Source organism: Dama dama, chromosome 12 (genome assembly GCF_033118175.1).
Source record: "Dama dama isolate Ldn47 chromosome 12, ASM3311817v1, whole genome shotgun sequence".
In the NCBI taxonomy this organism is placed as follows: domain Eukaryota; kingdom Metazoa; phylum Chordata; class Mammalia; order Artiodactyla; family Cervidae; genus Dama; species Dama dama.
Window position 1 is genome coordinate 20,458,511 of NC_083692.1, and position 15,296 is coordinate 20,473,806.

At 43.8% G+C, this 15,296-nt stretch overlaps 1 protein-coding gene across 13 annotated transcripts in view; it reads right to left on the reverse strand.

Moving 5' to 3' along the window:
• Window positions 1-7,721: 7,721 nt before the first annotated feature.
• SIPA1L1 (signal induced proliferation associated 1 like 1) overlaps window positions 7,722-15,296 on the reverse strand; it is a 370,378-nt gene continuing 362,803 nt past the window's right edge. For 12 of the 13 annotated variants that reach the window (XM_061156758.1, XM_061156766.1, XM_061156764.1 and 9 more), the window contains 3 exons: window positions 14,001-14,115; window positions 10,862-10,946; window positions 7,722-9,700 (listed from right to left, as the gene is read on the reverse strand). In XM_061156758.1, the coding sequence (XP_061012741.1) occupies window positions 9,557-9,700; window positions 10,862-10,946; window positions 14,001-14,115 (344 nt within the window). In that variant the 3' untranslated portion in view covers window positions 7,722-9,556. The remainder of the gene's footprint in view (window positions 9,701-10,861; window positions 10,947-14,000; window positions 14,116-15,296) is intronic. The other variant, XM_061156767.1, reaches the window with a different exon arrangement.

Sequence of the window (15,296 nt, forward strand, 5' to 3'; positions counted from 1 at the left end):
CTGTTGGAGCTCTGAGTACCATGTTAACAACCCAACCACTGTGCTAGAAAGAAGACAGATAGAAGCTCTGAGACCGGAGAGGGGAACTGGCCCTGCTGGGCTCAGTCTTCCACTGTTCCCACTGAGGGGCAGGAATGTGAGTGAAGTCACACTGTGCTTTCCAAGCCAGTCCAGCCGAATATGACTGAGTCACCCCAGTTAATGCCACATGGAGGTGAAGAATCACCCAGCTGAGCCCTGCCCAAATTCCTGACCTGTGAAATGGTACATAACACAATGGTGGTTGTTTGAACAACTAAGTATGAAGTAGCTCAAGTGGCCATAGATAACCAGAACACTGGCTGAAGGAAGAGATCCTGGCTGGTAACACTGACTCCCAGGTGTCCTGCTGCAGCCTTGGCAGGCAGTCGGGAGGCATTTGGACTTTTGCCTAGGTTTATACTTGGGAGCTGAGCTTGTTTTGTTCTTCTCAGTCTGTCGCTTTAGCAAACAGACTGCAAAGACCTTGGGCATGGTTTTCCAACAGATGGGTTTAGTAGTATAAGCTGAAAGTCTCTTCTTTGACTTTCAATTGCTAAAAACAGGGACCAACTTTGAAATCCATGACTTCTATCTGCTCACTGGTAAAGATACAAAGCTGGTAGCAGGTTATTACAGCAACATCAGTAATGAGATGTGATTAGACCAGGGTGTAAAATTAACATTGTTGCAGTTTATCCTAAGGAAGGAAGAGTGTTAGATACAATATTTAGAAGTTGGTTTTAAAACAAAGATTTTAATTGGCTTCTGCTAAGCAAATGCTTCTCGGTTTAAAAAAAGGAAAAAATTGGGAGTAGGGTGAGGTGAGGCTAAGAATTCTCAACCACTGTACAAATGGCTGCTCAAGGGATAACTATCCTTTCGGCTCTGCCTCCTGAAGAGTGCCAAGGCCTCCAGCTATCTCAAGCCAGATGACCCCTTTGCCTGTAACACCTGGCATTTACATGGCATTCCTTTATTCAGAAGAGTTGGCCAAGAATTTTTGAAAGCTGAGAGGAGAGTTTCTCGGAATGGTTCAGAAGCCATCTATGCCATAAATACTTGGAATTCTTATTAAAATGAAGCTTCCATGTCTTCACCCCAAACCTAATAGTACTAAATCTTTGAGCGTGGAGTCCAGGAAGTGGAAATTAGACCACCTCTCCAGGTGCTACTGATGCATTCTTAAGTCTAGGAACCATTGGTATAGCTTCTCAAAGCCTCTTTCCCTCCAGATTTGGCCTGCGATTAGACGAAGATGTTTCTCTGAATTGAAGCTTTTAGGGAGGACATCTATGTTTCTTTGGTGTAATATTTTCATTTTTGGCTGCACTAGGTCTTTGTTGCTGTGTGAGGGCTTTCTCTGGTTGTAACAAGAAGGGGCTACTCTTGGTTGTGGTAAAAGGGTTGCTCATTACGGTGGCTTCTCTTGTTCTGGAGCACAGGCTTTTAGGCACGTGGGTTTCAGTAGTTGTGCACAGGATTAGTTGCCCTGCAGCAGGTGGAAACTTCATGGACCAGAGATCAAACCCGTGTCCCCTGTATTGGCAGGTAGATTCTTAACCACTGGACCACCTGGGAAGTCCAGAACATCTGTGTTGAATGTTGAAGCACTTTAAAATTTCCTCTCTGTTAAAGGGTCCCCAGGAGAGGTGGTTTCCTCTGAGTCCTCTGGCCTCTAGGGACACTCTGTTGTCTTCCCTGGCTCCTAGCCCTACCCCATTTATACCCCAGTGTCTGTGACGCTCATTTTCTAGATCCCTTTGGTGCAACGATCTATGCAACCAGGTCATGCAGGGGACCCATAGGTTGGGAATAATACAACTGAGAAAGTACAGATTAAGTACTGGCTCTGAAATTAGAGGCCTAGGTCTAAATCCCAGCTCTACCATTCATCAGATATTTTACTCCAAACAAATGATTTGATCTCTCTAGGCTTCGGTTTCTTCTCTAGGCTTCACTTTCAGTACAGTGGCAACAATTAAAGCACCCTCCTCACAGGGCTGATATAAGTACTCAGTGAGCAAATGCACATATGGCAACCGTCTTTAATGCATATTATGTGATTAGGTTGTGGAAGGGAAGGGGCTGGAAACCATGGCACATGAGGACAAATTGAGAGAACAGAGAATTCTTATCCTGGGGAAGAAGTAATATTGGGAAGACTTGATATTTTCCAACATATTGATGGTTACTACCTGGGAAGGGAAATTTATATTTGTGTAGTTCAAAATGGTAGGGCTGGGGGTAGTTACAAAAATGAAAGGGAAATGGATTTTCCCTGAATAAAAGGAGGCACTTTTTAAGAAGAAGAGGAAATGTAAAGATAAAATGTTCTGTGTCAGGAAGTAGTGAGCTTCCCATCACTGGATGTATTCAAAGCCACCCAGGTGCCTGCACTTGTGGCTGGGTGATGAAGAGATTAACTACTGGGAAGGGAGGTAGAAATATAACTGTGAAGATCCTTTTCCACCTTGAGTCTATAACTCATGACCCCAAGTTTATTTAAAGAGAGCAGAATCCACTAGAAAAGGTGATGAGATGGCATCTTTGCAAAGTGGTTCCTGGCCTCACTTAATTCTTGGCTTCAAGCCCAGGAAACCACTTAATCACCATTGATCAACTAACTTGGAGACATAATCTTTTTCCTGTAACTTACATCCACCGGTCCACTCCCCCCGCCCCCGCTAGAACCACAGAGATCAGAGCTGGTTTCTCCTTCACACTACAGTGTCAAGTATTTAAAGATAATGATCAGTAGTTCTGTATCCCCGAACCCCTCTATCTTCCATCGGATGTTTTCTCTTTTGGGGTAGAATTGCTTGTTCCCAATGCCTGTATATGAAATTCAATGTTCATACTCCAGCTGAATTTTTAATATTAAGCTAGACTGCATTTACAGCACATGTTTTAAGAGGCATATCCTTATTAATTTGATATACCCAGGTGTCTCAGTGGCAAAGAATCTACCTGCCAATGCAGGAGGCACAGGAGACGTGGGTTTGACCCTTGAGTCGGAAAGATCACCTGGAGGAGGGCATGGCAACCCACTCCAGCATTCTTGCCTGGGAAATCCCATGGATAGAGGAGCCTGAAGGGCTACAGTCCATGGGGTCAAAAAAATCAGATACACACATTAATTTTATCTGTGCCTACATAGGTCTGAATTTATCTTTGTACCAACTACAACAGAAGAGTTTGCTAAGCATATTCATTGTTTTAAGATTGTAGAGCAATGCTTAAGTGGCTTAAGAGAAGTAACTTGTTCAAATACCCCTAAGCTCCTCAGAAAAATTACTAGGTCAGTTACAAATCCATTCCCACTCTTCACTGTGACAAGGGACCGAAGAACTGCCTCCAGGCAACTTTATTAATAAGATACCTCTAGCTTGCTATCGGGAGAAGGAAATGCCAACCCGCTCCAGTATTCTTGCCTGGAGAATCCTGTGGACAGAGGAGCCTGGAGGGCTGCTGTCCATAGGGTTACAGAGTCGGACACGACTGAATCAACTTGGCATGCATGCATGCATTGGAGAAGGAAATGGCAACCCACTCCAGTGTTCTTGCCTGGAGAGTCCCAGGGACAGAGGAGCCTGGTGGGCTGCTGTCTATGGGGTCGCACAGAGTCGGACAAGACTGAAGCAACTTAGCAGCAGCAGCAGCAGCAGCTTGCTGTTCTGAGTTGAATAAAACTCCTTTCTTAAATTCGTTTTCTCAGAGCTTAGATTTCCAGGAACACAGAATAGGTGAGGGTAGGGGTGTGGTGGGAGTGCCTGTGTGCAGTGGTGGGGGCTAGGCTTGGTGAAGGAAAGGACTCTCTTGGGTTTGGCATGAGCGATCTGGAGGCACGCACTCAGATGTCCACCTACCCACCATCTAGTTACATAAACGTGTGCAGCGAGTTGGGGGTATGAGGGCAGTAGGGAGTGGAGGTGTCAGTGCTGAATGAAAGAACCCACACCCTCCCAGACATTTATACTTTTGCTTAGGGAGCTGGATTTGATTGACGGATAGCCATTTTGTGATTCTTTTCCTACATGCTGAGTTATAGAAATGCGTAGGAGAGGTGCTGTTGGCTCAGCTCATTAGAGATTCCTGTGTGCCTGCTAAGTCGCTTCAGTTGTGTCTGACTCTTTGAGATGCTATGAACTGTAGTCCACCAGGCTCCTCTGTTCTCCAGGCAATAATACTGGAGTGTGTTGCCATGCCCTTCTCCAGGGGATCATTCGGACCCAGAGATCGAAATTGCGTCTCCTGTATCTCCTGTGTTCACAGGCAGGTTCTTGACCACTGGCCTCATTAGAGATTCAGGGGTGTTCTAATGTGTAGGGAGATCGGCCTCATCCCTAGAACATGGGATGAGCCCTGTTATGGAATGCATTTAACAGTACAGAGTAAGATACCCAAAGCTTTGGGGATTTTGCCTGGGAGATTCATGGGTCCTGAGAGATACAACTTGGAGGATAAAATCACCAGCATGTATTTGAAGGTGGGGCTGTCCTGGCAGAGCAGCTCTTTAAGGGGCATAGTGAGGTGTGTTCATTTAGAGGAAGTAACGGGAGGACGTTTGAGACATGCATGTTCACAGGACCAAAGGCAAGCATGAAGGAGATTGATGAGAGGCATTTATGGGAGGCAGGGAAGGTGAAAGCTCTCTTGGGCCCCAGGTATGATGGCTCAGATGTGCTAAGTAAGGCATGAAAGGGGAGATGTTGGATTTTTAAGGATGGAGGACCGGAAGGGCTAACCTGACAAGGAAACAAAGGAGCCTGACACTGGCAGACTCTCCACTGGGGAGACGAGGGAGATGAGTGTAACGGAGAGCAGTAAGGGGACAAAGCAGCAACTAAAACCAAGGTTATGATGATCTCCAAAAAGGCAGCCGGTGCCTTCAAGCCTTTGAGCTGCAGTTTACCTAAAGCACACAGAAAAACGAGCATCCCTTTCCTTCTCTCTGGACACTGGTGCAGAAAATGGGCTGTGATGCAGCAGAGGGTTTAGCTAAAGATTCCTTAAGTTTGGAGCAGGTATGAGGGCAGTCGGGACATTTGCTGGTCTAGTAACTTGTAAGTTTGATAGGTTCTTAGAGATTAGGGTAAGCAGGCTGGGCTGAACCTTGAAGTTCGTGACTGGGACTCAACACTCCCAGCCTGGGACTGAGTCTCCCAGTCTTTGTACGCCTGTGAGGACATACCCTGTGCACTTGACTGAAGGTTCTCCCACTGGCTCCCGAGTTCAAGCTCTCTAACCTCCTCAAGGTCACACCAAGGTCATTCCTTGCTGACCTGGTAAGTGGTCTCTTATCATTCATGGTGATCAGGACATTCCAAGTCATGTTCAGGTAACATAGGAATTTAAAATAGTCAAATGGCAGAAAGTTTCATGCAAAAGGGGCTCTAAATTATTTTTTAGTACAAAAAGAAAAAAGTTCTTTATTTTGCCTAAAATCTCTTCATCTATAACTTCATCTTGTTTCCTCCTGTAACCGGTGTCAGCCAACCTGTCAAAATCATACGCAGGTGTCTGGACACGGTTAACATATTAACTGGGAGATTTTTGCAAAAAGTGAATGCCTGTGGTTGGTGATTTGTTATATAAGTGAATATTGAAATGTCTCCAGTCAATAACATTTGGGTAACAAAGACATATTAATACACCTCTGGTTAGTAATGAGTTAAGAGCCTTGTGCTATAGCATCTGTTTTTAATTACTAATGGGCATGAATATCCTCTTGTTAATACTATTCCTCAAAAACCCTGCTTCTAAATCATCACTTGGAAGTTGCAAAAAGTATAAAGTTCTCACTCCAGACCTGCTCAATCACAGATCCTGGGCATGCAACCTTGTGACCCATGTTTTACACAACCCTCCAGGTGATGGTGATGCAAGCTCAAGTTTGAGAGTCACTGTTTTAAAATGCACAGCAAAGGGTTAAAAGCACCTGACCAATATTAAGCAGAGTGGACGAGCTCATTCTGGCTCTTCCATCCTCTAATTAACATGTCAGGACTCTCTCCTAGAAAACAACATAAAGGCCTTAACATTTTGGAGATGGAGGACAGTGAAAGACATGTTTATTGAGTGCCTTGAATTTGCCAGCCACTGGCTTTACACACATGATCCCACTTAATCCTTAAAATAATACGAGGTAAGATAATAATTTTACCATATAGGAAACCGAACTCAAAGCTATTAGGTAATTTACCTAAAGACACAGCTGCTACATAATGGATGGGGTCTGCGTGCATCTTCAGTTGTGTCTGACTCTATGACCCTTTCTTTGGATGGTAGCATGCCAGGCTCCTCTGTCCATGTGATTTTCCAGGCAAGAATACTGGAGTTGGTTGCCATTTCTTCCTCTTGGGGATCTCCCCGACCTAGGGATTGAACCCATGTCTCCTGCATCTCCTGTATTGCAGGTGGATTCTTTAATGCTGAGCCATCAGAGAAACCCAGATGGGATTTGAGTCCAAGTCAAATGTCTTTATCAGAGTATGTTGATTCCTTATAGACAGCTCAGTAGTGGCATAATTCACACACGGAAAAGGTAACCAATAATACTGTGCTATTATTCTTTTAAAATAATATAGCTCATCTTTAACAATGCCCAAGTCTTTACTGTTTAAGCACATTTCTGACCAGAGTGGGCCACTTTAATCTCAATTTTGCTCATTCTGGGGAGACAGCACCAGGTAGCCACATGTGTCTACTGTGTGACTGTAATCTGTTCAGGTCACTGTTCACTGTTAACTAGAGGCAAATGGCTTCAGCTTGCTGGGCCCATTTCTTTTGCTCTTGTGTTACCATTTATATCTCCATCTACGGAGTTAGTAATCCAACCCAACCCAATCTGTTTACCACCTGCAGCAGATTCAAGAGCACAACCAACAGGCTCCTCCAGTCAGCTCACAGATGAGGATCCTCCATCAACGTAGGTCGATGGCGCTTTCTCCCAGAAACCGGCAAGCCACACCCAAGCCCTTCAGAAACAACGGGTAAACCCTCTAAGCCAGGTAAAACAAAACAAAACAAACAAAAAAAACCCCCTACTTTTCACTTGCTAATTAGGGTATCCTGTGGCATCCAGTCTTAGCCTGTCTTGTAATTCTAGAGTTTGTAGAACTGTCGAACCAAAAAAAGGAAGAAGCTCTGTCTGCTGTCAATTAGCTGCACCACTGGAGAGGAACAGTGGCGTGGCAGATTTTAAAAATTTGGTTCCATTTGGCTTTGGAATGCATTATGATTTTTTCAGTAGATTAACTTTCCTAATTATATTTTGCACAGTCTAGTATTAACAGGCATTCATATTCCCTGAGCATATAACATCTAACATTGAGAGCTGGGAGATGCAGTAGACAAGTCCAAAAATGTGTTGGTCTCAGGGAATGACAATGTTGGTATGGAAAAATCCACATATGGATAATGAAGAGGGAACTAATTATAAAGTGCTCTGCAAATATTAAATCATAAGCAGAAGAGGCAAATCAGAACTCTCTATGGATATGTGAATAGAGAGTAAAGAAAACTTAAAATTCTAAAAGGGACAAACTTTCAAGAATCATCTTGGGTGATACGGAGTGTGATGGAAAAATAAAGAAACGAGGAGGGTGAGATATACTGGGTGGTCTTTCAAATAAGAATACCTCAAGCAATAATACCAAAGCATTTTAAAAGAGCATTTAAAATGAATTTTATTATTTGAATTTTACAAGTAGTCTTTAAAGGCTTCAAACAAGAACTCTGTTGCAAAACTCTAATAAATAGCTTGCCCCAAGTCCCCAAACAAAATGTGAGACAAAATAAAAACTAAACTCAGAAGGATAAGCAAGACTTCAGAATGCTTGGATGTTAGTGCTATTTCTCATTTACAAAGAGATATCAGGCAATGTACAATCTCCTTCATACAAGTCAAAGAGAGAAAGAGACAGACAATTGAGATCTTTACAAAGCACTCCGAAATCTTCCTATTTCCATGAGAGAAATGTCACCAGAAAGAAAAAAACCCCATGAAGAAGTCACAATTATGAATGAAATTGTAGCATAAGTCTGGTGATGCGGGTTGGGGGAGAAGAGGGGAACTCCACCCCATTTTTTTTCAGGGATGGAGAGAGGAATGGGTAGAGATTATCTGGGGCAGGGAACTTCCGAGCAGATACCGCTGGATTGCTGAACATTCCCTTGGACCAGAGGCGCCACTGAAGGGCGCAAGTGACAATTTGGTGACAACTGTGAAGGCAAGAAACAAGTCCACCAGGGGCTGCCCTGGGGCCTCTCAACACTAGTGACCCAGTGTCTCTGTTCTGTGCAGGACCAAGAGCCTTGGAACAATGGCCAGGGGCCCAAAGCAGCTGCATCACTAGACAAGAAAAGTAGCACATTAATCATTTCTGCAGCAGGATCCTGTAGCTGGCCACACAAGGATGCAGGAAATGCTGGGCAGAAGTACACTGGGACATGCAGGTCTCAAAAGGCCATTCCATCACCACAGTCATTGCTCCTAACAAGTAAGTATTAAAGTTCACAATTCAACATTCATTTTTTTCCTAGACACAAATAGTGGTAAAGTCTTGCTTTGGAGAGAAGGATTTACTAATTCATCGTAAGATCATTTTGAATGAGCTAAAAATACAATTTTGCCACATTGGTAACTTTAAAAATCTCAAACAAAAACTATCCTTTTGACCAAAATGCATACAAATCTTAAGATTTTTTTAGTTTGGAGGAATTCTGAAACCAATTACTGTTTGGACCCAGGAAGCGACAGAAAGGCTGATTCCAATACAGAGGGACTCACTTAAGCCAAACAAAGGGCTCCGGCTCAGAGGGGCACACAGCACCTGGGACCACTTTCCCAGGGAAAGGGAGGAGGAAGCAGTGATGTCATAATGCAAGATGGAAAAGGGGCGTGGCCCGCAGGCTCCGTCTCTGCCTGTCTCTGGTTCACTGATTGGTTAAGTAACCCCAATCCTGCTGATCTCTGTAAGACAGGGACAGACATCACTAGCTCATGCACAAGCCATTTGAGGGAGGCAGGCATTTTCTGAAAGCACCTCCCTCCCCCAGCATTTTTAGGAATAACGGTAAGGAAATCCCCCTCCCCAAATAAGCAGTTTTTAAAAACTTTATTTTCCTAGGAACAATGACATTTGTCAGGATAACAAAGGAAAGCTTGGGTTACCTGAAACAGATAAGAAAGAGCTGATGGAAATGGAGGCAGATGGGCCGGGGGTGGGGGTGGGGGGCGCGGGGAGGGTCCTAGGCCCAGCTTCTTTTTAAATACATAACAGATAAAGATATTGTGCAAAAAAATAAAGACATTCACATTTTAGCAGTTAAACTTTTATTTTACCTTTTTAAAATTTTTATTTACCTTTTTCATTTTCTTTTCTACAAAAGGCAGATAATGATTGTTGATCTGCAATTGTCAGGTTGTGCACTCCCCAAAAGGGGGCAAAGTCAGAAGCTGGGGCGGGAACTCAGAGGATGCCTCCAACGGCGGGACTAAGGGGAAGGAAACCCCGAGGCCGCCTCTTCCGGCCTAGCTCATGTCGATGGTGTTGAAGACCCACTCCGTGAACTTCTTCAGCTTGTCGGAGGCATTCTGGGACTCCTCCTGCAGCCTCAGGTTGTCCTCCCGCAAGTGCTGAACCTCTGCCTGAAGGTGAGCTTTGTCTTCTTTTTCCTGGGAGGATGAGCAGAGCAGGAGAGCTAAGAGGGGGGTCCCGCTCTGCCCAGCCACTAGGCGCGGCTGCGGATCTGTGTGCACCCTTCACTCCACTAAACAGCTGTCACAGGGCCTGGCGTTGGATCTTAATTATTGACTGGCGGATTTCTGCAGGAACTAAAGCCTATGGCTGGCAATTTTTATTTTGGCCGGCCCAAAATTATTTCACTGACATTCTGCAGGTTATTACATTCAATAGTTACACCTGACACACCTGTAAAGTCTTCTCCAGCACTGTGGGTTTCATTTTCATGTTCCATATCAGAATCAATCACTGAGGTTTTTTGTGTTTTTTGCTGGTCTCATAGGCACATCGTCTGAATCAGAACTATATTTTGAAGAACTATTATCTTCTGAGACCCTAGTGTATATGTCGCTAGGACAATCAGAAAGTATCGGCATAAACTTCACTGAAAAATTCTTCCTCACTCAATTTCGCAGTGCATCTTTTTGAAAATTTTATGGAAACAAACTTGCATTTATAATATACACAAAGTTGGAGCAAAATGTGAATGATAATGACAATCATAACTTGTATACAGTGATGTTAACTATATCACTCTAAAAGATACTGACACATCTCTGGTCAATAATATGTTAAGATGTCCTCACCCAGCAAACAGGACTTCCAGGGACAGTTACTACAGGTTTATTTTGGAATGTAAATACACGAGTGCATAGTTTAATGTCTGTTAAGTTATAAGGGCTGTCCTACATTCTAGGTGATTGATCTAGGGGCTGCTGTCTTAATATAAAGTCACTCAAGAAACTAACAGCAACTGGTTCTTTTGGTGCAAGAGCCTGAACAACACTGTGTGTGTGCATCTGGGTTGTGGATCAGGGGTAAGGAGACTGGGATAGGGCCCAGAGCGGGCTGGCTGAGGTTTAAAGGCATTTTACAAAAAAGGGAATGCTCTTTCTGTATACACATGACAATGAAAGCCTTCTTGCACTATGCATGTCAGTGGGAACCAAGCTCTAAGCAGACCCCTAAAACGTGTGTATTGAGACAGCAGGGAGAACGCCCGCCACTTATTCCCCTGAGACTGTTGACAAAGGGCTCTCTCAGTTCAAGGCAGCTTGCGTGGACAGGATAACCTGCTTGGAGAATATGTTTACCTTCTTCAGGTCTTCTCGAAGCATCTTCAGCATACCTTCCAGCTGGTCCACTTTAGAAGCCAGAGTGGGAGAGGAATCTTTACTGCTGGGAACAAGAGACAAAAGACCATGTAGGCAGGAGTTCTCCATAGCTGGGTTTGTTTGGTGGTTCTTTTCTTTTCTTTTTTAAAGGAGTTGGCTGTATTTATAAAATGGTTTTCAACGTCAAATTACTCAGTATGGTGACACAATGTACATTTTCATTTTTAAAAAGAAATGGCAGTTTTAACAAAAGGTAACATAGGCATGAACTACAGCCAATCAATAGCTTCCTTAAAGATTCTGGATCTTTGTGACAAAAATATGGGACAACAAGTGAAAATGGTCTCTTTGGCAGCGTAAGAGGGGCTTTCTGGCAGATACAGCTGTCAAACAGTGAAATGAATCTCTCTTTAGTGGCTTTAAGAAGAGAGTCATTTCTCCGAGTGTACCTGTTGGGTGGGGCAGGGTCAGTACAGGCCCTATCTTGGGGCCACTCAACCCAGCGGCAGCTATGTTCTCTCTTAAGACTAAATATCTTTAAATATTTAAAAAAATAAGACTACATCTTTCAGAAGTTTGTCATATGCATGTGTGCTCAACTGATCAGTTGTGTTGACTCTTTGCGATCCCATGGACTGTAGCCCTCCAGGCTCCTCTGTTCATAGGATTTTCCCAGGCAAGAATACTAGTGTGGGTTGCCATTCCCTTCTCCAGGGGATCTGCCCCAGCCAGGGATCGAACCTGGGTCTCCTGCACTGGCAGGCGAATTCTTTACTACTAATGTCTTAAGCTCTTCACTATTATGATCAGCAAACTCTTAAGGCTCACAATTTTCCCCCATTTCATTTTAGTGCTAAAAATGCCACGCCATTGAGCACCAAAAGGAGAGGAGGCTAGAGGAAAAGAAACATGTGTAACCAGCTGGACAGACCACACAGCTGGGCAAGGTCGGAGACCTGTCGACTCTTCTTCACCGACTCTTCTCTACTTGAACTCAAGCCTCTGAAAGTTTCTGGGTGAATTCTAGCCAGAAACACCACTTCAGTCTCCTACAACCAAGAATCTGAAGGCTCCCATGGAGACAACACGCAGATGACTCTTTCCAGAGGTCAAAGAAGGAAGACGTGATGACTGAATGAACTCTTGGCATCATGAAATAAAAGGTACTTTTTATTTTGTTTTTTAATTAAAAAGTTTTTTTTTTTTTAACACCAAAAAAACATTCCATGCCACCATGTGCCTGTTGTAGATCTAGAATTAGCAGAAGACATAGACAGAGCTTATTTAAAGTAAATTTACTTTAAAAATCAAAAGTTCAAGTTAGCTTATTTTAGGTCAGGGAATTCTGTGTCCATGTCTTCTGCTTATTCTAGATCAGCAGGCCCAGCACGGATGTCACAAAGCTGTGAATAAAATGGAATGATAATGACCTCCCAACTTCTAAGGCAGGATGACCAATTAAAAGCTGACAGTGAATTTGATTTTAAAAGGGAAGTGGTCAGCTGCAATCCACAACCTCAAAAGCCGGTCAGGTTTGGATGTGTTGAAGGCTAAAGATGTGATAGAGTTAAGAGTGGTTCCGAACAGAAAACTATGAGGTTGGGGGCATGGCTGTCCTTTACAAGCCATTGAGTCCACTGTCCCCATCTTGGCAGGGCTGATGCAGCCATGGTAGGTTGTCAGTAGCTCTCAGTAGCCTATCTTGACTTCTGAAGGTTTGCAAAGATCAGTACAGTCACAGACACAGAACTAATCATCTTTAAAAACATTTAACTCCATTTGCATCTGCTCATCCACACTGAACAAAGACCCAATCGTCACCCTCATCTTAGGCGTCTATAGATCCCACAAAGATTTAAGAACTGTTTAATAACCCTTTCTCACAAGAACAGTCTTTGCTCACTTAGACTTCTCTTCATCCTAAGGGACATTTGGGGCTCTCCTCTCGATGCTGTACATTTTTTAAAAAAAGTTCTCAACAGCCAAACTAACCACCATTTTACCTCCCTAACTGTCCCAACAACAGGATAAATGCAGCATCTGTCTGTTACACTCACAACAAAAGATCCATTATGACACTTTCTCTGTGAAGAGGGTTTCCTTACAGACTTGCTTAAGAAGTCTTCAGGCACAAGTCCCCAGGATATTTGTGCAATCTGCGCCAACCTCACTCTTCCTGTTACTGGCTGTTTCTGACCAAGTTTTATAGATACCTGGATTCTTATTGTTTATTCACCAAGTGGTGTCTGACTCTTTGTGACACAAAGAACTGTGGCCCACCAGGCTCCTCTGTCCCTGGGATTTCCCAGGCAAGAATACTGGAGTGGGTTGCCATTTCTTCCTCCAGGGGATCTTCCCAACCCAGGGATAGAACCTGTGTCTCCTGCTTGTCAGACGAAATCTTTACCACTGAGCCACCTGGGAAGCCCACACCTGGATTCTTAATCATCCTCAAAAGGTTTTAAGAGATTGCAAACTGATGAAATCATTCTGCATCAAGGGGAGGCTTACTATGACTGTTGGGATGCCTTTATATATAGAAACATCACACATTGATCCAACAGCCTCACCATTTGAAAACTGACGGGAAAGTGAAAAAGTCAGCCTCTACATAGTTAGGAGAAGCCAGAGTCCATCTTAATTCAGCTATGGCTTTTCTTACTTATTTTACATAAATCTTACTGATCCTGGTGACCCACTTCTAGCATAGGTCTAAAGCAGAACGTTGGGAGTCGCCAAGATGCAGGCTCATTTACAAGCATGACCTACTGACAGCTTCAAAATGGACAGACTCAAAGACTAAACGCATAGGAGCCCAAGGATATTTAGCACAAATGATTTCTCTTACTTAATAAACCCTGAGGGCATAAATGTATTATGGCATTAAATAATGAATATTCATAATGATGACTTTAAGTCATCAAGAACAATTTAAGGGTGTTTAGAGTATTTGGTTACAAAGCATTCTGACTAAAAAGTGAAATGTCTGGCACTGCAGTGATGAGCTTCACTCAGCTAATCCGTGTGACCTCCACCGCCCCTTCCCCACACCTGCTCTCCGTCACTAGCGGAGGTGATACACGGTGTAGAGTGATACCCTCACCACTGGGTGACTAACCTGCTATATGACTTCATCTGGACAAGGGCCTGGTCCTCAAGCTGGTCACTGTTGGATGCAGCGCTCAGAGGCCGATGGTTTTCATCACTAGCAGCAAAGAACGAGGCTCTCTGGACTAGAAAGGAGAGGAGAAACCATTCAGCACTGTGGAACCACATCCTGGGTCCTCTCTATCAAAAGTCAAGAAATGACCGACATGCACAGTCAAACCTAATCACGGGGCAAGAATGCATTGGAAACTTTTATTTTTCCCTTGTAGGACATTTTTCTTTTTTTACTGTTTTAGCTAGAAGAGGATAGTAACATTATGATTTCTCTTTTAAAAATACTTGCTGTGACTTAATTTCTAGCTTTTCCCTTGCTTATAAAAGTTGCATTCTATTGTTTCCCTGGAAACAGGCCTTGTGCTAAATTTGCAGACCAATGCTTTCCACTCGGTGACAACACAAAATATATTGAAGAGCTAGTATAGTACTAAGCTTCTTGAGGCTTCTTGAAGTATGTTTTCCAAAGACTTCTGGCCACCTTGGTGGGCTTTAGCTTAGGTTCACACCACCTCTGTTTCAAAAAACACTCACTTTAAGCCTGAGCCAAGAAACAAAATCAAGTTTTAAAAGAATCTCTCATTAAAAAACCAAAACTTCTTTGCAGTAACATGGATGGGCCTAGATATTGTTATACTGGGTTTCCCAGGTGGCGCAAGTGGTAAGGAACTTGCCTACCAATGCAGGAGACCTAAGAGACCTGCGTTCGATCCCTGGGTCAGGAAGAGCCCTTGGAGGAGGGCATGTCAGCCCACTCCAGTAGTCTTGCCTGGAAAAGTCCCATAGACAGGGAGCCTGGTGGGCTGCAGTCCATGGCGGGGGTCACAAAGAGCTGGACATGACTGAGAAACTAACAACAATGATCTATGTCAACACAGACAGCATTACTGTGAGTTTTTTCTATTTCAGCGGATCAGGCCAGCACTTGTTTAATAAGGGCCTGCATTTAAGGGCCACTGGCTTAACGCAAGCACACAGCCAGTGGGCTGATGTAGGGATGAAGCAGGTGGGAAGTACACATGCCATCACTCCCTTGAAAGATCAGTGAGAAGGGCAGACGGGCCGGGACAAGCATCCTAAGAGATCCAACTGTGCGTTGAGCAATGATGTCTTCACGATGTGATGAAAAATGCTTCCTGGACATGTGCTATTTTCAGTTAAGTGACAGCTGGGATGCTGCTGAGCTCTGCCCTTCCCAGATCTGGGGAGGTGAGGCATCTGTGTTACGAATTCCCACTTAGAGGAAACCCTG